At 43.9% G+C, this 23,249-nt stretch overlaps 1 protein-coding gene across 5 annotated transcripts; it reads right to left on the reverse strand.

Annotated features, from left to right (window-relative positions):
- Nucleotides 1–877: 877 nt before the first annotated feature.
- On the reverse strand, nt 878–21,405 carry PACC1 (proton activated chloride channel 1). Of its 5 annotated transcripts, none has more exons than XM_083827797.1 (8): nt 21,198–21,405; nt 17,998–18,094; nt 16,150–16,251; nt 13,878–14,032; nt 12,178–12,320; nt 6,678–6,822; nt 3,188–3,292; nt 878–1,596 (listed from the first exon to the last, which is right to left on the reverse strand). In XM_083827797.1, the coding sequence occupies exons 1-8, from the start codon at nt 21,231–21,233 to the stop codon at nt 1,435–1,437; spliced, it is 945 nt and encodes a 314-aa protein (XP_083683923.1). In that variant the 5' UTR covers nt 21,234–21,405; the 3' UTR covers nt 878–1,434. The 5 variants fall into 5 exon arrangements, with proteins under 5 accessions (XP_083683923.1, XP_083683920.1, XP_083683924.1 ...); XM_083827794.1 differs by having other exon boundaries at nt 16,150–16,359; nt 21,198–21,402; XM_083827798.1 differs by having other exon boundaries at nt 17,998–18,157; nt 21,198–21,402.
- Nucleotides 21,406–23,249: the final 1,844 nt, after the last annotated feature.

The raw sequence follows: 23,249 nt of genomic DNA on the forward strand, positions 1-23,249 counted from the left end.
TAGAACGGCTTTCACAAATAACCCTTGAACTGCACTACACTTGTCACTTAATGAAAAGCCATGAGTTATTTAGACAAAACTGTTAAACCCCAGTGACCCGTGCTTCTAACTTTAGTGAGTAGGGTGGAAGGATTCGTTCTGCTCTATTAAGCACGTGGGGCTAGAGGAAGAGGCAAGAGCAGGAACTGCAAGTGACTCCCTCCTCCCCTCACCTGGCTGGACACAGGAGAGAACCTGTATGTCGCATGCAGCCAGTACTGCTGCTTTTCTAAGTGCCTTGATTTCGCTCTAGAAATCACCTGGAAGTAGTACATTTTGTCCCAAAACACTTCCTTAAAAGCTCATATAAAAAGAATTTGGCGGTGCTCTTCACGTACTTACTGCTTTATTAGCACTCTCCGTTAGTAGAGGATGGAAGAAGCAAAAGTTAACTCGGCATGCTCCCTTCCTTGCAGCAAACCCTTCTGAGCAAACAGGCAGTAGTGCACTGCTGCCTTGTAGACTGCACAATTCTCATTTAGGCATCTGGACTAGTAAGGGACTTATAAGGAAGAAAAAGACTACACGCCACACAGCACAGTTAGTTAGTGCACATTCTCTGTATAATACAGAATCTCATTTAAATGCCAGGCTGATGAAAGACTTTTTTAATTCCTCAGGAAGGAAGGAAGGGTAATAGTCTTGAGAATTAGACTTTGAAATCTGTCATCAGCTCAGATGCCCAGCTCTTGAGTTGCTTGAGTTTACTTTGAGTTAGACTGATAGATTTTTGTTTTTTACTTACGTGTTTTGCCTTAATGCTCCCATTTAGATTAGCTCCTGTGAAACTCTAGCTGCAGCTGAGAGCCAGCAGTTTCAAGAGAAGGTACACAACAGCTTATTTGACCGTGTTTGTTTTAATATTAAAGTCAATACACTTTAAATCAAAAATGACATGTAATAGAATTCCAGTGTATTTTGTTTTTAACACACACTTTGGAGAGGGGAGGCCAGACCGTTTTTTTGCATGGGCTTTCCCTTCCACTAAACTGTCAAAGTAGTAACTGCATTCTGGTAGCAGATGCAGATCGCAGCTCATGCAGAAGTTAAATAGCTTCCTGTTCTGAGAAGCATTCAAAACAGTGAATTTTTTTTATATAAAGAATTTAACTGCTACAGCATATTAGTGAATTTTCTCCTCTCTCCCCACTCCCCTCATACACTGAGGTAAGCTTGTTAAATTTGGAATAGAAAAGCACGAGTTTGTTAGCCCTGCCTAGAGTTAGCTCTTTTCTGAAGTTCAAACGTCAGTTCACTAGGCTGTTACTCCAGCAGCTGTGTTTTTCCTGAAGAAAACATACCTGGTTTATATCTTTAACTGCTGTCTCGCTGAATGAAGGTCATTCCAGTTATTTTCTGTCCCTTCTGCTGTGAATAGTTAAGAGGCAGTCAGTCTCAGCTTATGTGGTTCATTGCTTGACTTCTCCTCTTCAGATGTCTCTTTCGGATTTTGATCATCCACTTAACACTTAGCTTAGCAAAGTCTGCTGCCTTAAACAGAGCCAAAAAGATGCCACAGAGAAGAGCAATCATGTTCCAAGGATTTGCTGTGATTATCTGAAAGAGATTAAAAATATTATTCCCCTCCTCTGACTTGGTACATATTATACCTATGCATTAACGAACAATTCTCTTCTTCTAACGGAAGTGTTTTGTGGCACATGCCTTCATGCTGCACAGCAGGCCTGGAGTTAGTGCCTTTGCCACACATCTGCCTTGCTCTACGATTTTTCCAATTCCTTCTGTGAGGAAGGAAACGCACAGATCCCAGGAGATGCCTATACTAGCTGCTAAATTCCTTTTAGACTATTTCAGCATGGTAAATTGTTTAAAGTGTTGGAGATAATTATTAAACTGCTAATTTAACCATAAGGATTACATTTACTACGTTATTTAAAGATTTACAAAAACAAACAGTCACATGAAAGACGATATTCCAAAAGATAAACCTAAAAGAAGCAACTGCTGGAAAGCTTTAACAAGACAGTATTGTAATGCCAAACCAGGTTTTGACGGTGGCAACTGTTTCTGTAGAATTGCAGCAAGTATTTTATGTTTCTATTTTTAACTATATTTGGTTCAAAAGTAGTTAAGCTTATTTATAGTTTGCAATTCTCCTTTCACCCCTAGGCACAACGGTGGCTTCTAGGATCTCGAGATGAAGCAAGCAGATCTAGGCTTAGGCAGCAATAAAGTAACACAGCTTTCAGATTCGCCACGGGGTCTGCAGCACTGATGACGGCCAGCGCACAAGTGCCGTGTCACTAGGTCACCACCCAAGCCAGAGGGTCCTAAAACAGGCTTCCCCTACTTGTAAATCACAGTGGCTTTGGGGAAAAAAAAAAAAAAATTTGAGAGATTTTGTTCATGACAGACCAGGTTGTCAAGCTGGGCCATTTTAAATGCCAAATTTTTAAACAGATTGACTTCACACATTTTGCTGTTCCGTATTTTTCTAAGGAGGGCAAATAGATCTTTTTCCCCTGTGCTCCCCTGGAGCACCAGATCCATCTCACATGCTTAAGCACATATACCTGCAGGGATCCACACACTTCTTAGGCACTCCAGTGACTGACAGCGATCTTGTCTGGCACATGGCGCACCTCTGGCTGCAGTACACTGAGCTGAATTTTGAGTTTGTTTTTGTTTTGTTTTTTTTTAAATGCAGTACCAAGTTCTGGTCAGATAAGGGCCAAAAGTTAGACTAGTCAATTTATTTTTATTAGTCTGATTTAAGTCTAGGCTTCTTGCGTGTCAATTAATAGGAAGAGTCATTAAATCAATTTACCCAAGCACACTTATTTAAGCAAAATGTTCAGGCTTGACCTGAAGCTACAATTTGCTAACGTACAGGGGACAGGTTTTTCTTAGCTAAGTGCACCTTTAGCTGCAAGAATAATGCTGAGTGTCACTAAGACAAGGGAAGGCCACAGATAGTCTTGAGCCCCATTTAATACTTATTACTGAATTAAAATTAAATAAATAAATAAACAAACACCCCAGACCGAAATTTTAAAAATAACTCTACTCTTCATCTGGTACCTCACTCCAGGTAGAAACTCAGAGGCATACATATACACATATACATATACACCATGAGCACGTATAGCCTGACAACAATTCAAGAAGGTGCTAGAAGGTTACTTACATCTTGCACGGTCTGTATAAAAGGATCTTTCCATTCAAAGACGACAAAAAACAGCTGGTCACTTCTTGGTTTAGTCCTCTGGTCAATATAGTTAACCACACTAGTCTGGGAGACGGGGGGAAAAAAAAGGTGGAAAAGGTGCAGGTTACTTTCTTTAGTTGTGTAATCCAATCGCCTGTGCAACAGAAAAGGCTAGAAGGTGAAAACAAAGTTCAGCCAATTCAGCCTTCCTCTACCTGGAAGGTTAGGCTCCCAAAATACAGAAAGGTCGGTTTCTTCCATCCGTTCTGTGCTCATGTTAATTTCCCATTTCTCACCTAGTACAAACACTGCAGTACAGTTTTATGCTGGTAGCCAAGGCCCTTGTGATACTCAGCAATGCTGTATTATTGTACGCGACGCCCTCACACACACTGACACAGCACAACAAAGGCACAACAGCAGCGCGCACCGGGGCGGCAGCACAGGGCTTAGCCATGCACTAGCACGGCAAGTCTTACTTCACACGTGCCTTACAGGTATTCCTTTCTGTCCCCACACGCTCACAGCCCATATTCTCTTTAAAAATCAAAATGACAGTACAGATGCACGGTTAACTTCATATACCCAGGCAAGGACAAGCCAGATTTGTTCCAGTTGCAGGAAGGCAATAGGAGGTTTGGTATAATGCAAGGAAGAGTGAGAGGTGCCAGATCAAAGCCTTCATCTAGAGCATTACTGCCCAAGTAACTTACTGAAAGCACTTTGTTCCAGGAACATCAAGAATACTCCCGTTAAAGACAGCCTATCCATTCTCAAGATAACTGCAGCTCAGCTTTGGAAATGCCTTTATACATCACTCTTAAAAAAAAAAAAAAAAACACTAAAACATTTTTTCCCCTTCCAGGTGTGGGGAGTTCATTTACAAAATTCATTTATGTGGGGTAATTTGGCATTTGAAAAGTTCTCACGAATGAAGGTTAAATCACTATTATTTGCCAGAGAACTACACAATGGTGCAGGAATAATCTTTTTTGGAGAAAAAGCCAATACCTCCAGTGCTGCCCTTTAACTGAGTTACCACTTGAAACCATCACTGACTGGCACGGAGCTTTATCACGTCTCCCAGGAGCTGTGATAGCCAGGGTGCAGTTTAAGATACTAGACCGATGTTATGGCCACATGAAACTGCAGTCTTAATGCCTTCCCAAGTGTAGGCCTTAAGCCATCAGGCCTAAGAGAAGCACGTATCTTGTCCTGTCTGCACATACACACACCCCGAGCCCAGAAGGAACCACTTGCAGGCAATACTAGCACAGTTTGCACTACCCCCCTACCACTGGAGGACAACACAAACCACTTGGAGCCAGCCAGTCGCCTAACAGGAAAGCTCACCAAAGTTACAGATGAACAAATGATGGAGGGACTTTGCCCTTCTCCAAACCTCAGAGGAATATCTGCATCTTGGTGTGTGAACAGGGCAGTGCTGTTGCTCTTCCTGGAAGTGATGAATCCAGCAGCGCAGTTACTTCATTCCAGGATTGTAACGGGAACGATAGAGATGAAAACTGATTCAGCAGACACTGCATGGGGAATGACCTACCACAGAAACCTCCTACCTCTCTACCATGGCTTACTTTCTTTACGCGTACCTTCAGATTTCTGTCAGACTCCTCCCTCCACGGAGGCACCCTGTGCCCGACCAGATTTTAGGCTGTGAACACACAGAAGCACTGTACATGTCCGTTCTGAGCATATGGGAGCTTTACCACCTCTCGTTACCCTACAGCCTATTTAATTATTGCAGCTTGCGACCACCCCAGCCATACTCATTCAAGAAAACCACACAGCAGGAAACAACCAGTTCACACAGCTAACTAAAAGCAATGGGAAGAGCAGAAAAGACCAAGTAATGGCTACGGGACTACTTCGCAGACCGACTGGCTATGCTTTTTGCCCTGGTGTTTGTATGCACCCTTCTGGCACGCTGTCGCCCAGTTTCAGACTGGAAAGGCGAATGGATTTCCTTACTCAATTTGCGGACGTTCTACTGTCAAACAAAGAAAGTGCAATTTGTCTGCGCTATTTCAACTTGTGCTGTATTATTAATAGGTAACTGACACACAAAATTCACATTTGTGCCAATTCCTGCTTCCTATTTTTAAAAAAGCAGTAAGTACACTGTTCACCTACACAGATGACTGGAAAGCCCGTAACTGCTGGACTGAATGGATGCTTACGGTCACAAGAAGCTCAGCTTTTTCTAACTTTGGGTCAGCCTCTTACTTCTACTTTGAGATGTGTTAGACTTGGTCACACAAAGAAGGACTTTCAAAAATCCCACACTAGGCAAGCACCAAAGGACAAGTAAAACAGAGCTATAGGTGATGAAGGACAGACAGACCGCTGCTGCCAGTGCTTACGTGACATCAGCCGACCGCTGCATCCCTTCCTTCAAACCCGGGCCTTCACTGCGTGACTGGGGGATTCTTCTGCTGCCCTCCCCCAGGGGAACCAGAGGGTACCCACCTCACAGTCACACTTCTGCTCTTCCCAAGGCTTTGCCACTTAAGCACCCTTTTCAAGTGGACCATGGACTAAGGGAAAGCATAGTAGTGTGCCTGGAAGATGGAGTATCTGAAAAGGACTGCTCTTAAAATTCTCTTTTTTCATCACCAATGAGCCTCTTCCTCTCCCACCAACACCGGGAGCAAGCTAACAGACTCAAAACACAATTATTCTCCTGTCCATTAGTGTGAACAGAACAGGAATGAAAGTCAAACTTACTTCATCTCTAGCTAAGTCTGCATCTTCCGCTTGCATATTTTCTAGCTTTAAATGATGCAAGAAGTTGAGATACTCCACATTTCTAAGGATACTCAACAGATAAAAATACCAAATCCAAACAAAAAGCAGATGTGAGAGTGCTATAAAGGGTACTTAGCTTATGTTACCTCTTCATCCTAATATCAGACCCTGTGGTAACCTAAACAGTACCTCTTTCCATTACTATTATTTAGATCATTCTTTTGAGAATCCCTACCTTGAACTAAGGTAGCTCTGTTAGTTTTTCTGTATCAGTCTCTTCAGACCCATACCTTAGACTACAGGTGTCACTGATGGCAGAGGCAGGGCCTGGAGTTTCTCACCTCTCTGTTAAGAGATGTGTCACCATACCAGTAGCAGAGCACACCACGACATTTACACTTTGACAGAGCCTCTCCACGTTGAGAAAGAACACAAGTAACTGTACAGCCAGTTCAGCTTCCAAAACCGCTCAGTGGCAAGTGGTATAACAAATGCCATTAAACAAAAGCCAGCCTCCTGATACTTCACTTCAAAACAGACAACCCCTTCCTCCAACTCATGTTGCTAAGTGCTCCAAGAGGTAGTTCTGTTAGACAATTATCATTAAAAACATGCAACTTTTTGACAGCACCCAGTTTTTAAATCAACTAACAGGTCCTAAAAAAATAAAATAAAATCTTTGGGAAGTTAATATTATTTTTACCTCTTGTTTGAATTCAACAGTCTCGCTACCATCTTCTTCCTTTGTTTTCACCAAGGACATCTTGACCCAAGTTCGAAAGCCTCCAGAAAACTTCCAGCTGGAGTATGAACTTTCACAGTCCTTCATGAATTCTGCTTTTTCTGGACTAAAGGAAAAAAAGACCCATTACTTTACTGACCAAACTCTGAGCAGTGTCAGGGCACTGAAGGCACTGAAATGTCAGGCCTACACTTCAAAGCACGTTCAAAATGCCCTTTATATTTAGATAGGCTCGATTTTAGCCTAACTAAAACATTGTTAGCAGTAATGTTTTAGCACTTGCACTCGTGTTCTTAATCGCAGAAGACCCACCTGGTGCCCTACCGTCCCAGCACTGCCTCCCCCTGCAGATCTGCTGCTTTACAGGGGAGCTGTGACTTAACGCTGTGACTTTCAGCCATTTTAAGTCTCCCAACACCCCTCACCCAGCAAGGGATGAAGAGGTAGCTCCAGGGCCTGTCTGGTGTCTGCCAAATGCACAGGACATGGTGAATTCACCTCTCCATTTACTTTGAGCTCCTCAGCATTGTGATTTTAGCCACTTTCACGTCACCTCCACGAAATAAGCCTATCCCTGCAACTGCCTTTCAACAAGGTTTCGCTCGAAATGAGCGGGTAAACCACTGTGATGAGTCACGAAGCATTAAAGCGCAGACTGCTGATTTTTACTAAAGATAGATTTCAGCTTATAGAGCCGTGCCAGCTTATGCTGGTCCTTCAGGCAAAGGAGAAGGAAAGGGTTTTTCACTCCGAATAAACAAATCTTCCTAGGTGAAGGCAAAGAGCATACTTTTGTTCACAAGGCAGAGGGAGCACATGGCTGGGCCTGCTGGGAGATTAAGCCATTTTGATCTTCCAGGAGAAAGATGCAAAGAAGTAAAGAAGACAAGGAGAGCTGAAGAAGCGGGCTCTTGTCCTGAAGAACAGGCCAGTTGGGAAGACTGGCCCTGCACCAGCACTGGCTGGATTTGCACTTTCCCTTTTTCCTTAGTCTTCAGAATTAGGGCTCCTTTTCTTTCTACAAACAACTTTTTGAGAGCAACTTTTTGCTCGGGCAGATAATGATAGGACATGGGGGGAATAGTTTAACTAAAAGAGGGGAGATTCAGATTAGATGTTAGGAAGAAATTCTTCACTCAGAGGGTGGTGAGGCACTGGAAGAGGTTGCCCAGAGAAGCTGTGGATGCCCCACGCCTGGAGGTGTTAAGGTCAGGCTGGTGGGGCCCTGGGCAACTTGATCTAGTGGGTTGGAACTGGATGGTCTTTAAGGTCCCTTCCAACCCAAGCCATTCTGTGATTCTGTGGTATCTTTATCTATCTGTACCATTAGCTGTTTGCTTAGTTGTCCCAACAGGATGGTAGCGCACTTCTCCAGCCCCCACTGAGAAGATTTGGGCAAAGCATCACAGCAAACTCCAACACCTGACTGCTTCTTGCCGTACAAACCACTGACGTAGGGAGACCTACCCTGGCAATTATTTCTTCCCCTTTTGGTGTATGGGTACAGCAGCAGCCGATGGGACAGTCAGGAAGAACATGGTACTTTGCCACTCGGAGGAACAGACATAATTAGCACCCTGCCAGCCAGTCACACGCCTAATGCATGACTCAACACAGCATCCCAGCGCAGCCTTCCAAACCAACGTGGAAAATTGAGGCAGGAAGCTATGACATGGAGCTGAGCACTACAGCCACAACGCACTTGGTAAGCAGGCAGCAATACAGTACTTTGCCTGTGACAGTAATTGTGGGCTTGAAAAAGAAACGTTAGAATCTTAGGAGAAGCAATCTGAGACGGCATCTCCTTGCGCGCGCCCGTAACCCAGGCCACTGCCAAAGAGATGGGGGGGAAGAAAAAAAAAAAAGGAGGGAGGGAAGGGACAGAGCAGAGACACAAAAGCTTTGCACAAATAATAGCAGAGGGCACCAGAGTTCCCCTGTGCTCAGGGAACTGGAAACTCTCTGACAGCCATGGGATGTAATAAAGGGTCAGATGTGGTACCGAAAGTCTCGACCCTTCTGTGTTGTTATTTATTTCTCTGCGTGCAGCAATCCAGACCAAAGAAGTAAAGATGAAGCTCCGTTTAGACACAGAAATAATCTCTGACCTGTTCAGACTGGTATTCATCATCTCACATGACTAGAAGTTATTTTACATGCTAAGCTAACAATAGTTTTGACAGTAATATGTTCAGAGGATTTTCTTCTTAAATCCATATTACACTAATGATAGTTAAAGAAAAGAACTCATATTTTTAGCTACAATTTTTGGGTAATTTGCAAGGGTTTCATTATTTCCTTCCCTCCAATTAATATGGCACAGCAGCTGCCACTGTCTTTAAAAAAAAAAAAGAAAAATACAAAAGAAAAAAAACAGTGGCAGTACCCTTTCAGCTCAGTCCAACAATAGCATATAGTTCAGCAGTGCTCTGTGAAGGCCAGAACAAAACCAGCAAGCGCTGCCAGCTTCATGCAGTCTGTTGATCCAATTTTAACACAAGAGCTGCAGAGAATAAAACCCTTGACAGAAACAACTGGACCCTGAGTCCTTACCACTTGCTATGCCTCAGGAAAATCCTTAAAGATACAAGAATCCAGATGCCACTTTTATTATTGCTTATGACATGATTACTGTTCACTGATAAGATTATTGTTATTTAAAGCAAAAGCAAGCTGCACAGAATAGTGCCTGCAAAGAAGCTGTGCTGTCGATACAGCTGGACTACTCTCACCAATTTCAAAGGTGTTCAGATTGTGATTTAAGATGAAGGAATACCTACACACATATTTTACAGCAGTCTGCCTATCCATTCCATCCTCAGCTCTTTGCAGCCATTGCAAATAAAACTGTAAAGGTGATTGTGATAGCTGATGGGTTTAGGACGTAGCTCAGGGTCTTTAATAGCACTTTACGTTGGTTGCTGGGCACGGTGCTAAGAGCATGCTCTCATAACCCCTAAGTGAGACACTTTGTCAGGAAAAGTAGTTAACAGCCGTGAGCGTTTGAAGCCCTTAGAGGCTATATGGAAGGACAAAATTACACTGTCGATACGCAACAGTTCCTAAGGATATCAGTCCAGACCTTCCAGCAGCTAAATTTAGCAGCAGCTGACGAACCGGAAGCCATTTCTGCTTCCTCTCCTGCTGGAAGCTGGACAGAACAATGCCACATCCAAACGCACCCCACACATGCATGACATTTCACACGCTCAGGAGAAAACACAAGTTTTCGGCCTGCTCCAAACCTGTCCAGTTCGTGCCCTGGGACGCCGGGAGAGCACTACACAATCCCAAGTGAGGTGAGGCATGCAGTTTGTACTGAGCTTTGGAGGATGCTGCAAAAGAGACAGTACCAAAGCATCTCGCACACACTGGTTCTCTGTCTGTACTTTACCCAGACACGCAGATCATCTACCACCACATTTAAAGGCCTACACGCCTTTGCCAAATTTCACCATCACCTGGGCTACTTCCAAACCAGCCTTACCTCACGTTCCTGTCTGCCACAAACAGGCACAAAGGATGCATCCCCAAACAGACAACATTTCCTGCCTTTTGCATTGCTCCAAGCATAACCCAGGCTCAGCCTTCATGCCCCAGCTTCAGTTCTGCTGCCTTCCAACAGAGACAAAGCAGCTTCTTTAGGAACAGCGTGTCACTTCCCCTTCTCTTCAGGGACTGATTCTGCCATCTAACCTGTCAGACCTGGGAAACCTGGAGGCAGGAGGTTGCAACCCCAGTTTCTCCAGGCAGCTTACGGATGATTCTTGCTTATTCACCTACTCTGGAACAAACACAGCCTTCCAGCTAGGACCTTGGCAATACTACTTACTGTTGTTTTGCACACCTAACCTACCTTTGCACAACGCGTGGTAGAAGCATTTCGGACAGCGGCATGCAGGCCGCTGTGCAGGAAGAGACGCTTTACATACTGCCAGCTTCAATGGGACACGCATGTTTTAGTTTGGAAACAAACAGCTCTTTAAAATGGCTTATCTGCAAATTGGTACAACGGGCAGAGAAACGTGGCTTCCAAGACTTGAGCATACCTAGTCCGATTTGTGTCTTGGTAAGTTCGCTCGTTCTGCAAAAAGACAGCGACCAGATGCAATGCAACCACACCTTCTGATCTCTCCTCCACTGACATTGTCTCAGGCAATGCTCGTGTTTCGAAGCACAGACACAGCCGTGCACCTCACTGGAATCAGTCCCTCTGTACCTACCGCTAACTGCAGCACGAGCCACAAAAACTGAGAAAAATCCAATGCACAAGGAACAAACAGCACCTTCTCCATCACTACTCTCCGTTGGTGTTTTCTCATACTGAAACACAAAATACCTGGAATGCTAGAGGCGTCTGAGGTGCCTTTGTACAGTTACAGGAAGTACGTGATAACAAGCTTAATGTCTGTCTCCTCCACTGAACCAGAAACACTTCGTAAGAAGCGAATTCAGACAACTGGTCTTTGGCCACCCACAGATACTGTGACTGAACACTTTCAGCCTTTGCTCCATCTGAAAAACACCTGCATGATCATGCCCAAGCTTCCAAAAATGCTTCGCTGCAATAAAGTGTTACTTCTCTTCCCCTCCATCACCTTAACTCACTCTGCATATGCCCTTTATCCACTCTTCTTTTTTCACTTTGCATCCAGCCATTACCAAAGTAAGGCTTTCTATTAGGTCTCACTGTGACTAATGCCTCTTGACTAGCTTTTTATCTGGATCACAGAGAGAAGAACAGAACTTGAATTTAAATTAAAAGCAAAAATTAAGCAACTTAAGTATGGAGTTTATTCTCACCAGCAAGGAATAAGAGTGGGGCTTTCAAGAAAGTTCAATACAGGATTAATTCCACTCCTATTAAAATTAGCAAAAGGTTGATCAGTCACTCCAATGGCATCGCTATCAAATCAAAACAAAGTATTTTTAAAACCCCCATCTACAAAATTACATCATCCTTTAGAATCTTAAAACTAGCAGTACAAACACAGTTAATCTTTCAATGAAATCAATGAAACTAATTGATCTAGGGATCTGATCTTTATAGTAACTGCTTAAAAAAATAAAAAGAGGTAGAGAAACATTTTTGTTCTTAGTGCCCTTCATTATCACACTGCCAAGTACAACCCACTTCCTGATCACCCACAGCAGTGGACAGCAGCAAGACAGTGAAAACTTCAAAACTTATAGAAAGCGCAGCAGCAAATGGCTGAAGCTCAGCTGAAGGGCACTTTCTGTCACTGAAAGTATCCTCAATTCATTTTCTAAAGTGAGATTAGTAATCTAAGACATGAAAGTCCAACAGAAATAACCCAAATTTTTTTTTTTACTTTTTTTTTTAATAAAAAGAATCATCATAAAAGCCTCTCTAACTTTCCACCCAAAATACCTTCCTTGCACTAGTATTGCTGTGGTTGCAAGTTCAATGCTGTTACAGGTTCATCATCCCTTTACATACCTGTTGATGAACTCTTGGAAAGAAGAAAACAGAAGGTAGTCAATGGCACTAAAATCTTGGTCTGTTTCATTTAAATGAAACTGCAAAAACACCAGTTCCTTCTTCTTCACATCACGAGGGCCTTGAACAACCAAAGCATACTTCTATAAGCAGACAAAGAGACAGTGAGAGTAGGAGAGGAATCCTCATTTCCCATTCTTGAATTTGCCATCTCACTAATACTCTACATAAATCTAACACACATTGAGATTTTCCTGGCCTCTAATAAGTGCACACCTATTAAAATATCCCCAAATAATGCCTGCTTTGGTATTAACAAATTCTTCCTTTTGGTTGTAAAAATGAAGTCTCTAAATCAAGATTTAGTGTTTTGCTAAGAAATCTGCTCTAGTTCCATCCCAGTCATTTGGGTTCATGTGGAATTACCAGTCAAGGCTCTGCAGCCTGCATTCTGCAGACAGACAATCAAAACAGTTTTAGGCATTACAGCCTAGGAACTTTCAGCTCTTGACATGAAACAAGTTAATTTGCAGTCTGATGTGGAGAACATCAGGCTTGTCCTCGAGAAAGGAACAGTTTCATAGCCCCAAGCTCCTTAAGCAAGCTGCTGAGGAGGGATGAGGGGAAGAAAAAGAAAGAAAAAAAAAAGCTAGCTAGCAGGCAGAATACAACTTAAAGTAGTGCAAGAATTACAATGGACAGCAAGCTGTTGCTTGCAAAATGACTCCACCCATTTGACCATGGCTCTATGTGGTTCAGAGGTCTGCCTCACTGCCTCTCCATTCAGTTGCAGGACTAGAGCCTATGGGATCCACAAGTTTCTAAATAAACCTACCACACAGCATAAAAGGCAGGTTCTTAGTTTGTTAAAACATGCAAAAATAATGCGATACTGGGAGAAATTAAATATTAAGACTTAAAGTATTATTTTCAAAGATATTAAGGAGCTGCTTCCCAGAAAGAAATGGTGACTGGAAAAAGGCAAGACATGAAGATGGGGAAAAAAAAGGTGACCAAAGAGGTAACTAAATTGTTTGTTTGTGTTTAGTTTCCTTAGAAAGGGCCTGAGCAATAACTTTAGATGAGATACAAATGATCATATTTAATAGTTTATTTTCTGAACATTTACCTGTACAGAGGCCAAATTCCCTGTGTTTTTAAGAGGAATTTAAGACAGATATATCAACATATCATCTTATAGGCACACAACACTTCAATACAATGAAATGCTTTGGCGCCCAATTAAGAATTTGTCAAGTGTGACAAAAATAGTATTTAACTCCTAGCAAACACACAAAAAGACAGAAGTTATCCTGTTTTAAATGACATAACTGCTACTGCTTTCAATCAATCTTAGATTTACATTATCAAGGAGTTTGCTTGCCAATTCATTCAGGAGAGGAATTAAGGGAGAGTTTCATTGTGAAAAACAAGACTCCTGTTCCATTCAGGTTTTCATGTTGCACACAGCCACATGACAGCTGATCATTCCTAACATATATACACACTGACTGGGGTCTTTTACATTTTTGAAAACAATAGGATAGGTGGCTTGGGAAAAAAAAAAAAGAAAAAAAAAGCAACCAACCCTTCCCCAGAAGCAAGGATATTTTGCAGCACTTCAGAAATATTTTTATTTTCAAATACCATTACAAGCAGAAACCCCTCACTGAATAAGGTTTTTTCTATTATATTATTACCATTGTTTGATTAGTAAAAGGATCTGTGTAGTTGATTCTCCGAGTGGTGCACTCAATTTTTCCTTGCTGACCTGGATTTATCAGAGGTGGAATGTGATCATAGTAATGATGCTTGCAGCTAAGCAGCCGAGCCTTGCCTGGGTAAAAGGCAATACCTGTTTCAGGAGAAAAAACATTGAGAAGAGTTGACTTCTTTCTTATGTTCGTAGATTTTCATTCTGGGATTTAATCCCACAGGATACTGAGCTATCTTGCCAAAATCCAGCAAAACAATCAAATTAAACTACGTGCTCGAGTATTTTCCTGTAGCAGGACAACAGTGCCAGCCACATCAGGACAGAAGCCCTGTAATGCGTTGCAGAAAATCCAGGTTCCAGTTCAGTAACCACAACTAAAAGTTCACAGAAGTGACTAAGTTTCCCTAGTCCTCCCACAAGCCTGCAGCTGATGAATGAGTTCCTCTGGCCCCAAATGAGAAGAATGTGTAAAGTAAGCTAGGAGACCACTGAAGTCAAATGGGACATGAAGTGCTTCAACATGTACATGTTTCCAGATGCTGTCATTTAACACGTCGTATTTTCACTGGAAAAAGCACATGTACTATACATGAGAGATTAAAGGTCACTGGCTGATCTCATAAAAGCAAAAAGATGCTCTTCAGAACATCTAGCATCTTCTGTTCACAAAATATGTCATGATAAAAATCAAAGCCATAAAACAAGTACTAACTGTACCAATCCTTTATTATTTTTATTGCTAGGCAGGCAGGCTACTTCTTCACCTTTATGGAAATTCATTCACATGTATATACCATAAGTCTGTGGTTCCACAGCAAGAGCAAGCATTAAAAAAAATCTCAGTCACCTCAGCTGTAGAAAGCCAGCAAAATACAAGACCCAAAACCAAAAATCCTATTATGCCACATTTAGTATTGGAAACAAACTTGCCTGAAGATAATTTAGACGAACTACCAAAAAAGTGTAATTTATTAGATACGATTAACTCACACAGCTGAGATGGCCTGTCCACCAAAATGCAAGACGTCAAAGTAGTCAGAATACATCAGTCTAAGACTGCTTTCTTTCTTTCTTCAGTGCTCCATGCTTGCAACTTGACATCTCATCTAACCTTAACAGAGCAATGAAGCAAAGGGCTACATTAATTTATGTTCTCTGACCTGGCAGGAATCCCCTGCCGATACTTCTGGATTTATAAGTATGTTGCTCTGTTTCTTTCAATGACATTTTCTTCCTGTTGCTGCATAAAAAGCTCACATGGAGAAGAGAGAAAAGGGAAAAAACAAGAAAGAAAAGGGAAAACACCTGCTTAATTTACTGTCAAAGCTATACAGGTCAAATTCAGAGACCTACTAAGAGAGCTGAGCCTAATTAACCATACAGAAAAAAACACAGGAATACAACAACAACATGAAACACTCACCTTTCAACCACAGGTACTGGAACAGTGATTTGTAAAATGTGGCAAGACATTAAAGTAGACATGTTATTTTTTAAATTGGAAACTGACGTACAAGTAGCTTCCAACGCTGTTTGAGCTGCACTTGCTGCCACAGCTCTCTCTATGTATGAATGGTTACTGGATAATTTGACAAAAAAAATAATATCAGAACTCAATATTCAAAAAAGGTTTCTGCAGAGTAATCCCTCCTGCAAACTGCAATACAGTTTTCTAGTGCCACATCACATTTTTATGCCAACACTCTTCTCTGCAGCCACATCACATTGTCGTTGCCTTCTGATGTGATACGGCATTGTAAATAATGCACAACAGTAGGAAGTGGCACTGTGGGTTTTTTTGTGGTTTGTTTGGAGAATCCACCTTCTTAACTGTCAACAGCACTCCCCTGCCCAGCGCAGGAGTGAGATCATGGTACAGATCCTATGTGCTACCCTGCTTGAATGATTCTGTTTTGGGGGTATTTCATGAGGAATTATCTTCTTTCCCTAAAGGAGGGCTCATTCTAGAGTGTGCAAACATTTCCTGTCTTTCAAATGTTGCAGCACATTCCACAGCTGCTGTCATTCATGTTATTGGCAGGAACCCCCATATATCTGTCCTATAATGTTAACAATTCCATGCAAAGTCAACACAACACAGAATTAAAAAAAAAAAAAAAAAAAGGGCAAGTAAAAGATCTGGGTCAAAGCATTATATGCACTCCGGGCCCTGGGGAATCAACACTGAAAACGTAGAACAGTGCAAGATCAATGTGAACAACAACTCTACCCATTCTGTTTGTTACCAGACTTACCGGGTGCATCGTACAAGGACACTTCTTTGTAAGAGACAGACATCACGGGGTGCTTGAGCTTCTCCCTGAAGTCACTGATGGTTTGGTAGACAAGGAATACAGCTACAGCCATGAGTAGCAGATAAATAAACAGGAGAATTACTGAAAAAACATTCTTTAGGCAGGTCTTGCTGAAACGCAAAGAAGGGGCACTGGTACCCAGTTCACTATCTGGAACCAAACAGAATATGAATTAGGACTTTAAAACACAGATTTGGGGGCTGAATTTATGTAGTGTTGATTTAAAGATCAACCACTTGAGAGGAAAGTAAATCTCAAACTCAGCTTGATCTAAAAAAACACAACTATTGCTGTTTTTAATGATCAATGAGACAGCTGCTTCCTTCTCCGGCATGAGGCAGTCTTTGGATGCTTGTGCCCTTTTTTTTTTTTTCCACATGTTGAATTTGGCATTCACTTAAGGACATGGCAGGAAACAAGGTTTATTTTCAAGAATGTCAACCCACAAATAAAGTTCAAAGTTCATAAGAAACAGTTAATGGTCAGTCTTTCCTCCTGGAAAATACAACTTATTCCCCTCCACCTTCCAATCGGAACTGATTCTGACCACATTTAACGTGTGTCAGCAGAGAGATTTTAATATTCTAATAATGCAAATAGCTGCGTAAGAGCATATTATGCCTCCACCATAGTAGCAGTGACTATGCATTTGCTACCCTCTCATATCTGGAGTCTAATTCGTAACTCCTTGTGCATACTGCAGAAAGTTTCACAAAAGAAGGTTTCTTCCAATTATATCTAGAAAAAGACAGACCCGATTCCTTCCTCCTTGCCTCTAAAGCTTATCCTCTGAAGATCGTCACAGTAGTCTCACCTGTACACACAGAACTACACAAATGCTTTTTCCCCCCCATACTCCTTGCATTCTCCATTCCTTTTGACAATACTTGTAAGGAAAAGGTTTAGGTACTCGGGTTACATGCCATATTTTGATTGTCAGCAATATATGGCTGAACACACAAAACAAGCATTAAAACCCGACATATAGGAGATAAATAGGCATATTTTATACTGACTTTTCTGTGTTGTGTAATTTAATGAGTCAGGCCCTCTCAGGCTATGCCACACTCTGCCCTTCAATTATAACAGCATGGTTTGGTATTTGGTCCTTACCACAGCAAACACTAGCCTTATTGTAGCTCCTGTTGAGCACATAACCTCATATAAAGGTCCGTGGCCACGCACGTGTTCTGAAGTTCATTGCCAGGAGATGTCAGCCAAGAAAATTAAGATATGCATAAAATTGCACTACTAACAAAACAAAACAAAACGCCCTCTTAAACAGCTGCAAAACATTTAGGGGATACTCACTTCATGTTGGCTTACCTTACCACCCAAATCTGGGCTGCAATAAGCCCATTTAACACTGCTCCACACTCTCCAAAAGCAGGTCCAAATAGTCTAACTAAAACCTGTTTTGAAGCCTGTGTTTTGTACTGCATCTTGCTCACGTAAATCTGGCACAGACTTTGTTTGCAATCCACTGCCATCACAAACACTGCAACTCAGGAAAGATACAGCCAGCACAAACGGCAGATGACATACTAAACTATCTCAGAACCAGGTGTGACAAATCTTCTTTGACTGAGCACATTTCATGGCAAAGAAACATTCTCATCTCAATCCCTAGAAAAGCTCCTTAGCTTTCCAGCTACACTTATTCCTCAAAGTAAGTCACTTAGTGTTTTTGCTCTCACAAGTGCAATTAAAAAAAAAAAAAAAAAAGCTTGCACAGAAGCAGCTTATCAGTCACTTTAAATTGGTAGTTTTTTGGTCAATAGTTCTCACCTGGTAAAATAACAGAGCCGGCATCTTCATGAACTCCCATCTCTCCTCCTCTCTCCTCTGCTGGGTTTCCAGATACTCGCTCCACATCTTCACTCAGCTGTGTAGTTAAAACAGTGGTTCAATTTCCAAACATGCTCTCAACTTGAAATTGCTGGAATTTCTATGGTACAAATAAGAGAGGCTCCAACTAACCAAACACACAAAAACATGCCCCCAGTCCAAGAGCACCCAGAACCCGTTCCGCTTTGCACAATTCAAGAGTCACATTTGCGTAGACCTATACCTGAAAATTACATGACTTGCACACTGCAAAAGGGAAAAATGGCATATTACATTTAACCTACTTCTAGCCTGCTCCTTTAAGGATAGCATCACCTCTTCTTTCGAGACCAAAGTAATTGTTCCCCTGGCAGCTTCAGCTCACGCTGAACCCCCAATTAGAGCAATGCCTTCTGAAATAAGCAGGAACTCCGTTCTGTCACTCAAGAACATATCTTTAGGTATAAACAAACCACAGCACAAACCAGCAAACAGACCATTAGCACTTCTTAATAAAGGTGCATAAAAAGTAAATTGCGTTTGGACAGGTATTAGGGCAAATAACTCAAACGCAGTCCCAGCCACATAGGTAGGTGGGTCATTAAAGTACAATGAACACCCCCAACATTTCTGGTACTTATTTGAGCTCACTATAAGTATTACTCGGTACTAGTGGTTATGCAACTAATTAGCCTCCCAGTGTTTCTAAATCAGCAGCAGAGACCAGATGTTTTCTTGTTTTGCTGTTCAGAGCTCTGTGCCCAAACTGCCAGGACACCTCCATCGAGGTCAGAAGCTTGCCGCATCAGATAGGCATCACACGAGATCATGAACTGCTGGATTTCTTTCCCTCCCCCGTGTGTTAAACATATCTACTCTATGTTCCCCAAGCTGCTTTTATGCCAGGGAACAACACACAAATTACAGCATGGTGAGCTGGGGCCTAAGCTTGCAGCCTATCATGTGTTGCACAGGAACTGTCCAAGCTAACCACTCGGTATCAAATAGCTAATTAAGTAAGGGTCCTACTTTAAGGCAAACAGGTGAGCAGTTAATGCAGTAGCCACACTGAATACTGTTAAACTTTACTCCCCCAACTTACTTAACAGTAACACGCATTAATCCGTAATGAAATATTTTTCTTTCATGCAACTCTAATTAGGCATCAAAATTATCATCATCATTACACCACTAACAAATCATCATTAGCACTTATTAGGAAAGAGTCCACTCATTTCACATCTCAGAAGACTGACGTAAAGCCTCCATCACCTCCTGACGTACTTCTGTATTCGTTTCCACCATCCAAAGCAAGTTGAAAGCATTAACCCCATTGTTTTTAAATGTTTTGCACATAAATAAAGTATGATTTCCCATGGTGTGAGGCAAGGAGCACACAGGTAAATAACAGGCTACACACTCAGCTCATTTGCAGGAGACTTACTGGAGTACAACTGAAGATACTTGTTTCAATTACCTGCATAAAATAAACGAAATTTAAGACGGCCTTAATTTAACTTCTGTAGGGCCACATCAGTTCTATTTGTTTACCTGACCCAAAACCAGCTATTCTGACACAGGAAGAATATTCACTGGGCCTTTTGTACCGGTTTTGCTAAATCAGCTAAATAGCCGGTTCCAGTTATACCCGTGCAAATTCCTCACAGCAGAGCTGATCCAAGCAGCTGCCACAAGTCACTGAGGCACTGCAGTTCCACAGCTGCCTCCCACACCTCTCTGGTTGGGCTCCCGGGTACAGACACCTCCTCGGCTGAGGTGATGTAGTGGGTAGGTGAACTCTATTTCTGACAGCAAGAAGGTATCAACACAAGGTTAAAGGAGAACTCCATCTGCAACACTCACTATCCTCTCAAGAGGATCTAGGGTGGCTCTAACGCATAGGAAAAGTCAGAAGAATGTAATCTCTCAGCATTCCTAAGAAACAAACAGGAAAACAATATGTGACCACATTTTATTATCTCTACAAGGCAGGCGGTCTCACATGCCCTTCACGCATACCACCAGTACAGCTAGTCAAAAGCAGGGAGCGCTCACATTGCCTCAGGTGCACTGAGCTGAGCTGAGACACAAGACCAAGCACCCCCCACCCCCCAAAAATAATAATTTCGCTGCAAATCCCAAGCACCTGACCGGACAAGACGTGAAGGCAGGCAAGCACGCCCACTGAGGCCACTAAGAGCCCGCGCTGCTCATGGCCCACCGCGGCATCACGCCGACGTACAGGGCCGCGCTCCTCCAACACGCTGCACGGCTGTGCCAGCTGATCCTGGCTCCTCCAGAAACTCGGGCAGAATCCCCAGCGCACAGCAATCAGCAGCAGGGAACCAAGGGTGTTCGCGCCCACAGGCCGGCTCTTCCCACGTGTTATTTTTGATAAAGAGGCGAAGCGCGGTGCCAACGTGCAAGGAACAGGGACGCGCAGGGCAGTTAAAGCTATCAGAGGACGTGGAGATAGGATAGGACACCAAGAGCAGGGAGGGCACAAAACAACTTTGTTCAGCAATCCTCAGGGCTCCACACGCAGCTGAGTGGGAAACAAGCCAGCAGCTCCCCTTCAGTGCTGGGGGCAGAAAGGCACGGGACAAAGGGAGGTTCAGGACCGGTGATCACAGGCGTTTCAGCACCCGGCTGGGGAGGCACGGAGGAGCACAGCTGCTGCGCTCGCAGCACCCAGGCAAGCACCAGGGGGCTTGGGCCAGGCCAGGGCACGGGGAGCGGTGGCAGTGCCACACAGGGGCACCGTGCACAGCCAGTCCGTGCCGTCAGGCATCACCACGGCACGGCTAACCGTCCCGAGCACTCCTCCTACACACACGCCTTTACACGAGTCAGTTTCATCCCGATAACCGCGGGGTAAAGCCTTCCTAGCAGACACAGCCCTCAGACAAGCGGAGAGCTCCTCTGTGCAGGTCTATTGCCGGTCCACCGCCTCCCAGCCCGCCGTGAAAACCCCAAGCAGAGCCCCAACAGCCAGCACCACGAGAACGCGAAGCCCCGGACAGCCCCACGGCACCATGCCCAGCGGACACAGGCGCCCACCCGCACCGCCTTTACTCGCGACAGGCAACCCGAAGCTGCCGGCGAGCCCGCCCAGAACCGGAGGGGGGGCTCACGCTGCCGCTGCCGGCCCCAGCCCGTACCTCCTGGTAGGACCCAGCCACCTCCGGCCTCAGCATAGCCCCGGCACGGCACGGCACGGCCCGGCAGGGACACGCAGGCGCCGGGTGCCCCCCCCCGCCGGCCGCTGCCCGCCCCGCCGCGGGCTGCCGGGAGCTGTAGTCCGCGGCGCCTCGCTGAGGAGAGCGGGGAGCTGGCGCTGCGAGGCTGGCTGAGCGATCAGTGCGGTAATTCCCTTCGGTGCCGGGTTTTGAGGCGTGTTTAGGAATCTCGGCCCAATTCTCCTGCTCTGCGTAACGTGACGTTGGGGTTCTCCTCACAGCGAAAGCGGTTCTTTGTGAGGGTTGTAAGAACGTTTCCCTCCGGGGTAATTACATCAGTGTGCTCCTTAGTGATGGAGAAACCTATTATTTTATTTTATTTTATTTTATTTTATTTTATTTTATTTTATTTTATTTTATTTTATTTCATTTTATTTTATTTTAATTTTATTTTATTTTATTTTATTTTAATTTTATTTTATTTTATTTTTACCTTACCTTACCTTACCTTATTCTACCTTATTTAACCTTATTACCTCAGACACCTCACAACACAAGCTGTCCCAGGCAAGAACGACCCAACTTAAAACACTTTTTCCCGCTCTCCCTGAGAGGCACAGGGTGTATTTGCTCCCTTGGGGCTGCCAGCCATGCACCGAAGCAGGGGCCCAGCCTGGCACAGCAGCACCGATGATGGGGTGCTCCAGGAAGATAAAAGACCAAAAAAAAAAAACCCCACCAAACAACCTCATAAGACCTGACTCATGAGCCATCCGTACACAATTACCTATTTTTCTTCCCCAGCGTGTAATTGGTAACATTTCATAATCAAGGAAAAGCACGCAAAACATTTCTTGCACCGAGACGTAACGCTGCGGTAGAGTTGCTGCTGACCATTTCCCTGTGCCTAGGACCCACAGCCAGTACGTTAATAACCAAGAACTGAAGTCCCTTGACGACAGCATTCCTAATGCACAGCCTCTCCTTTCCGAAATGATACTTTAGGTCTCGTTACTCATTTTGCACATCGCTGTGGCTCAAAGGCAGGCCCTAGCTCACCCCCAAATCCCTAACACTTCTGACAGATGTTGGCTGCTATTCAGCACTTGCTGCCCTCCCTGGGGAGACACTAATAACTAATTATTTCAGAATAATAGGTAAGTGTATAATGTGACTTGAACCAAACTGACAAATTAGTCTTCTGCATATTTCCCAGCAGCATGGGTCTCTGCTGGAAGCCATGCAGGATGTTTGCAGGCAGAGTAACCAGGCAAATGCCAGAGCTATTTCCAGTGCTGTTATACGAGGTCTTGCTTGCGCATAACAGGAGCGCTCAGGAGCTGTTCTCTCCAATCCCTTACTAAAGGTCTCTTTTCTGCTTGACATTTCCTATCTGTCTTGTGGCGTGTGAAGGCAGCAGATGGAAGTGAGGCACAGACAGGGTGGGAAGCCCAGCTATTTCTGGGGCAGAATAGGCAAACTTCGCTGCTTGAGGAGAATCACAGAAACAATTTTTAAGCCATCACTGTAACAGCAGCGATACCCAGCTTGCCATGCCACAGAGCAATCCACTGCATTCAGATCCCAGGCAGCCTCAGCCTCTTGCTTCTCCCTGCCCTGGCTCTGCAGGCTCGGGCCAGCTCCCTGGCACAGGGATGTGTCTTGTGGTTGTCACCTGTCTTGTGGTTGTCACCCCCACGGCCTGCTCTGCTGGGCTTCTCATCTGGTGATGCTTTCGTTGACCAGAAGAGATCTAAGGAGATGCTGTTTTGGGTTTGCTGCCACACCTCTGCTTACACCAATGCACCCAACTGCCTGGGGAGAAAGGGCTGTCCCTCAAGCAATGGGTGTCCTCCTGAGGTGGGCTCATGGATTTTAGGCAAGAAGAGTTTATACACAATCCTTAAAGAGCAGACCCACTTCTCTCTCCCTGCTGAATTGCCTGACCGCCAGGGCTCTTGCTGCTGGGTGCCTTTTAGCGACCTGCTCCTGGATCCTCAGGTCCTCCCTTGTGGTCACTACGCTGAGGGGTGC

The sequence above is a fragment of the Anser anser genome, assembly GCF_964211835.1.
Source record: "Anser anser genome assembly, chromosome: 3".
NCBI classification, from domain to species: domain Eukaryota; kingdom Metazoa; phylum Chordata; class Aves; order Anseriformes; family Anatidae; genus Anser; species Anser anser.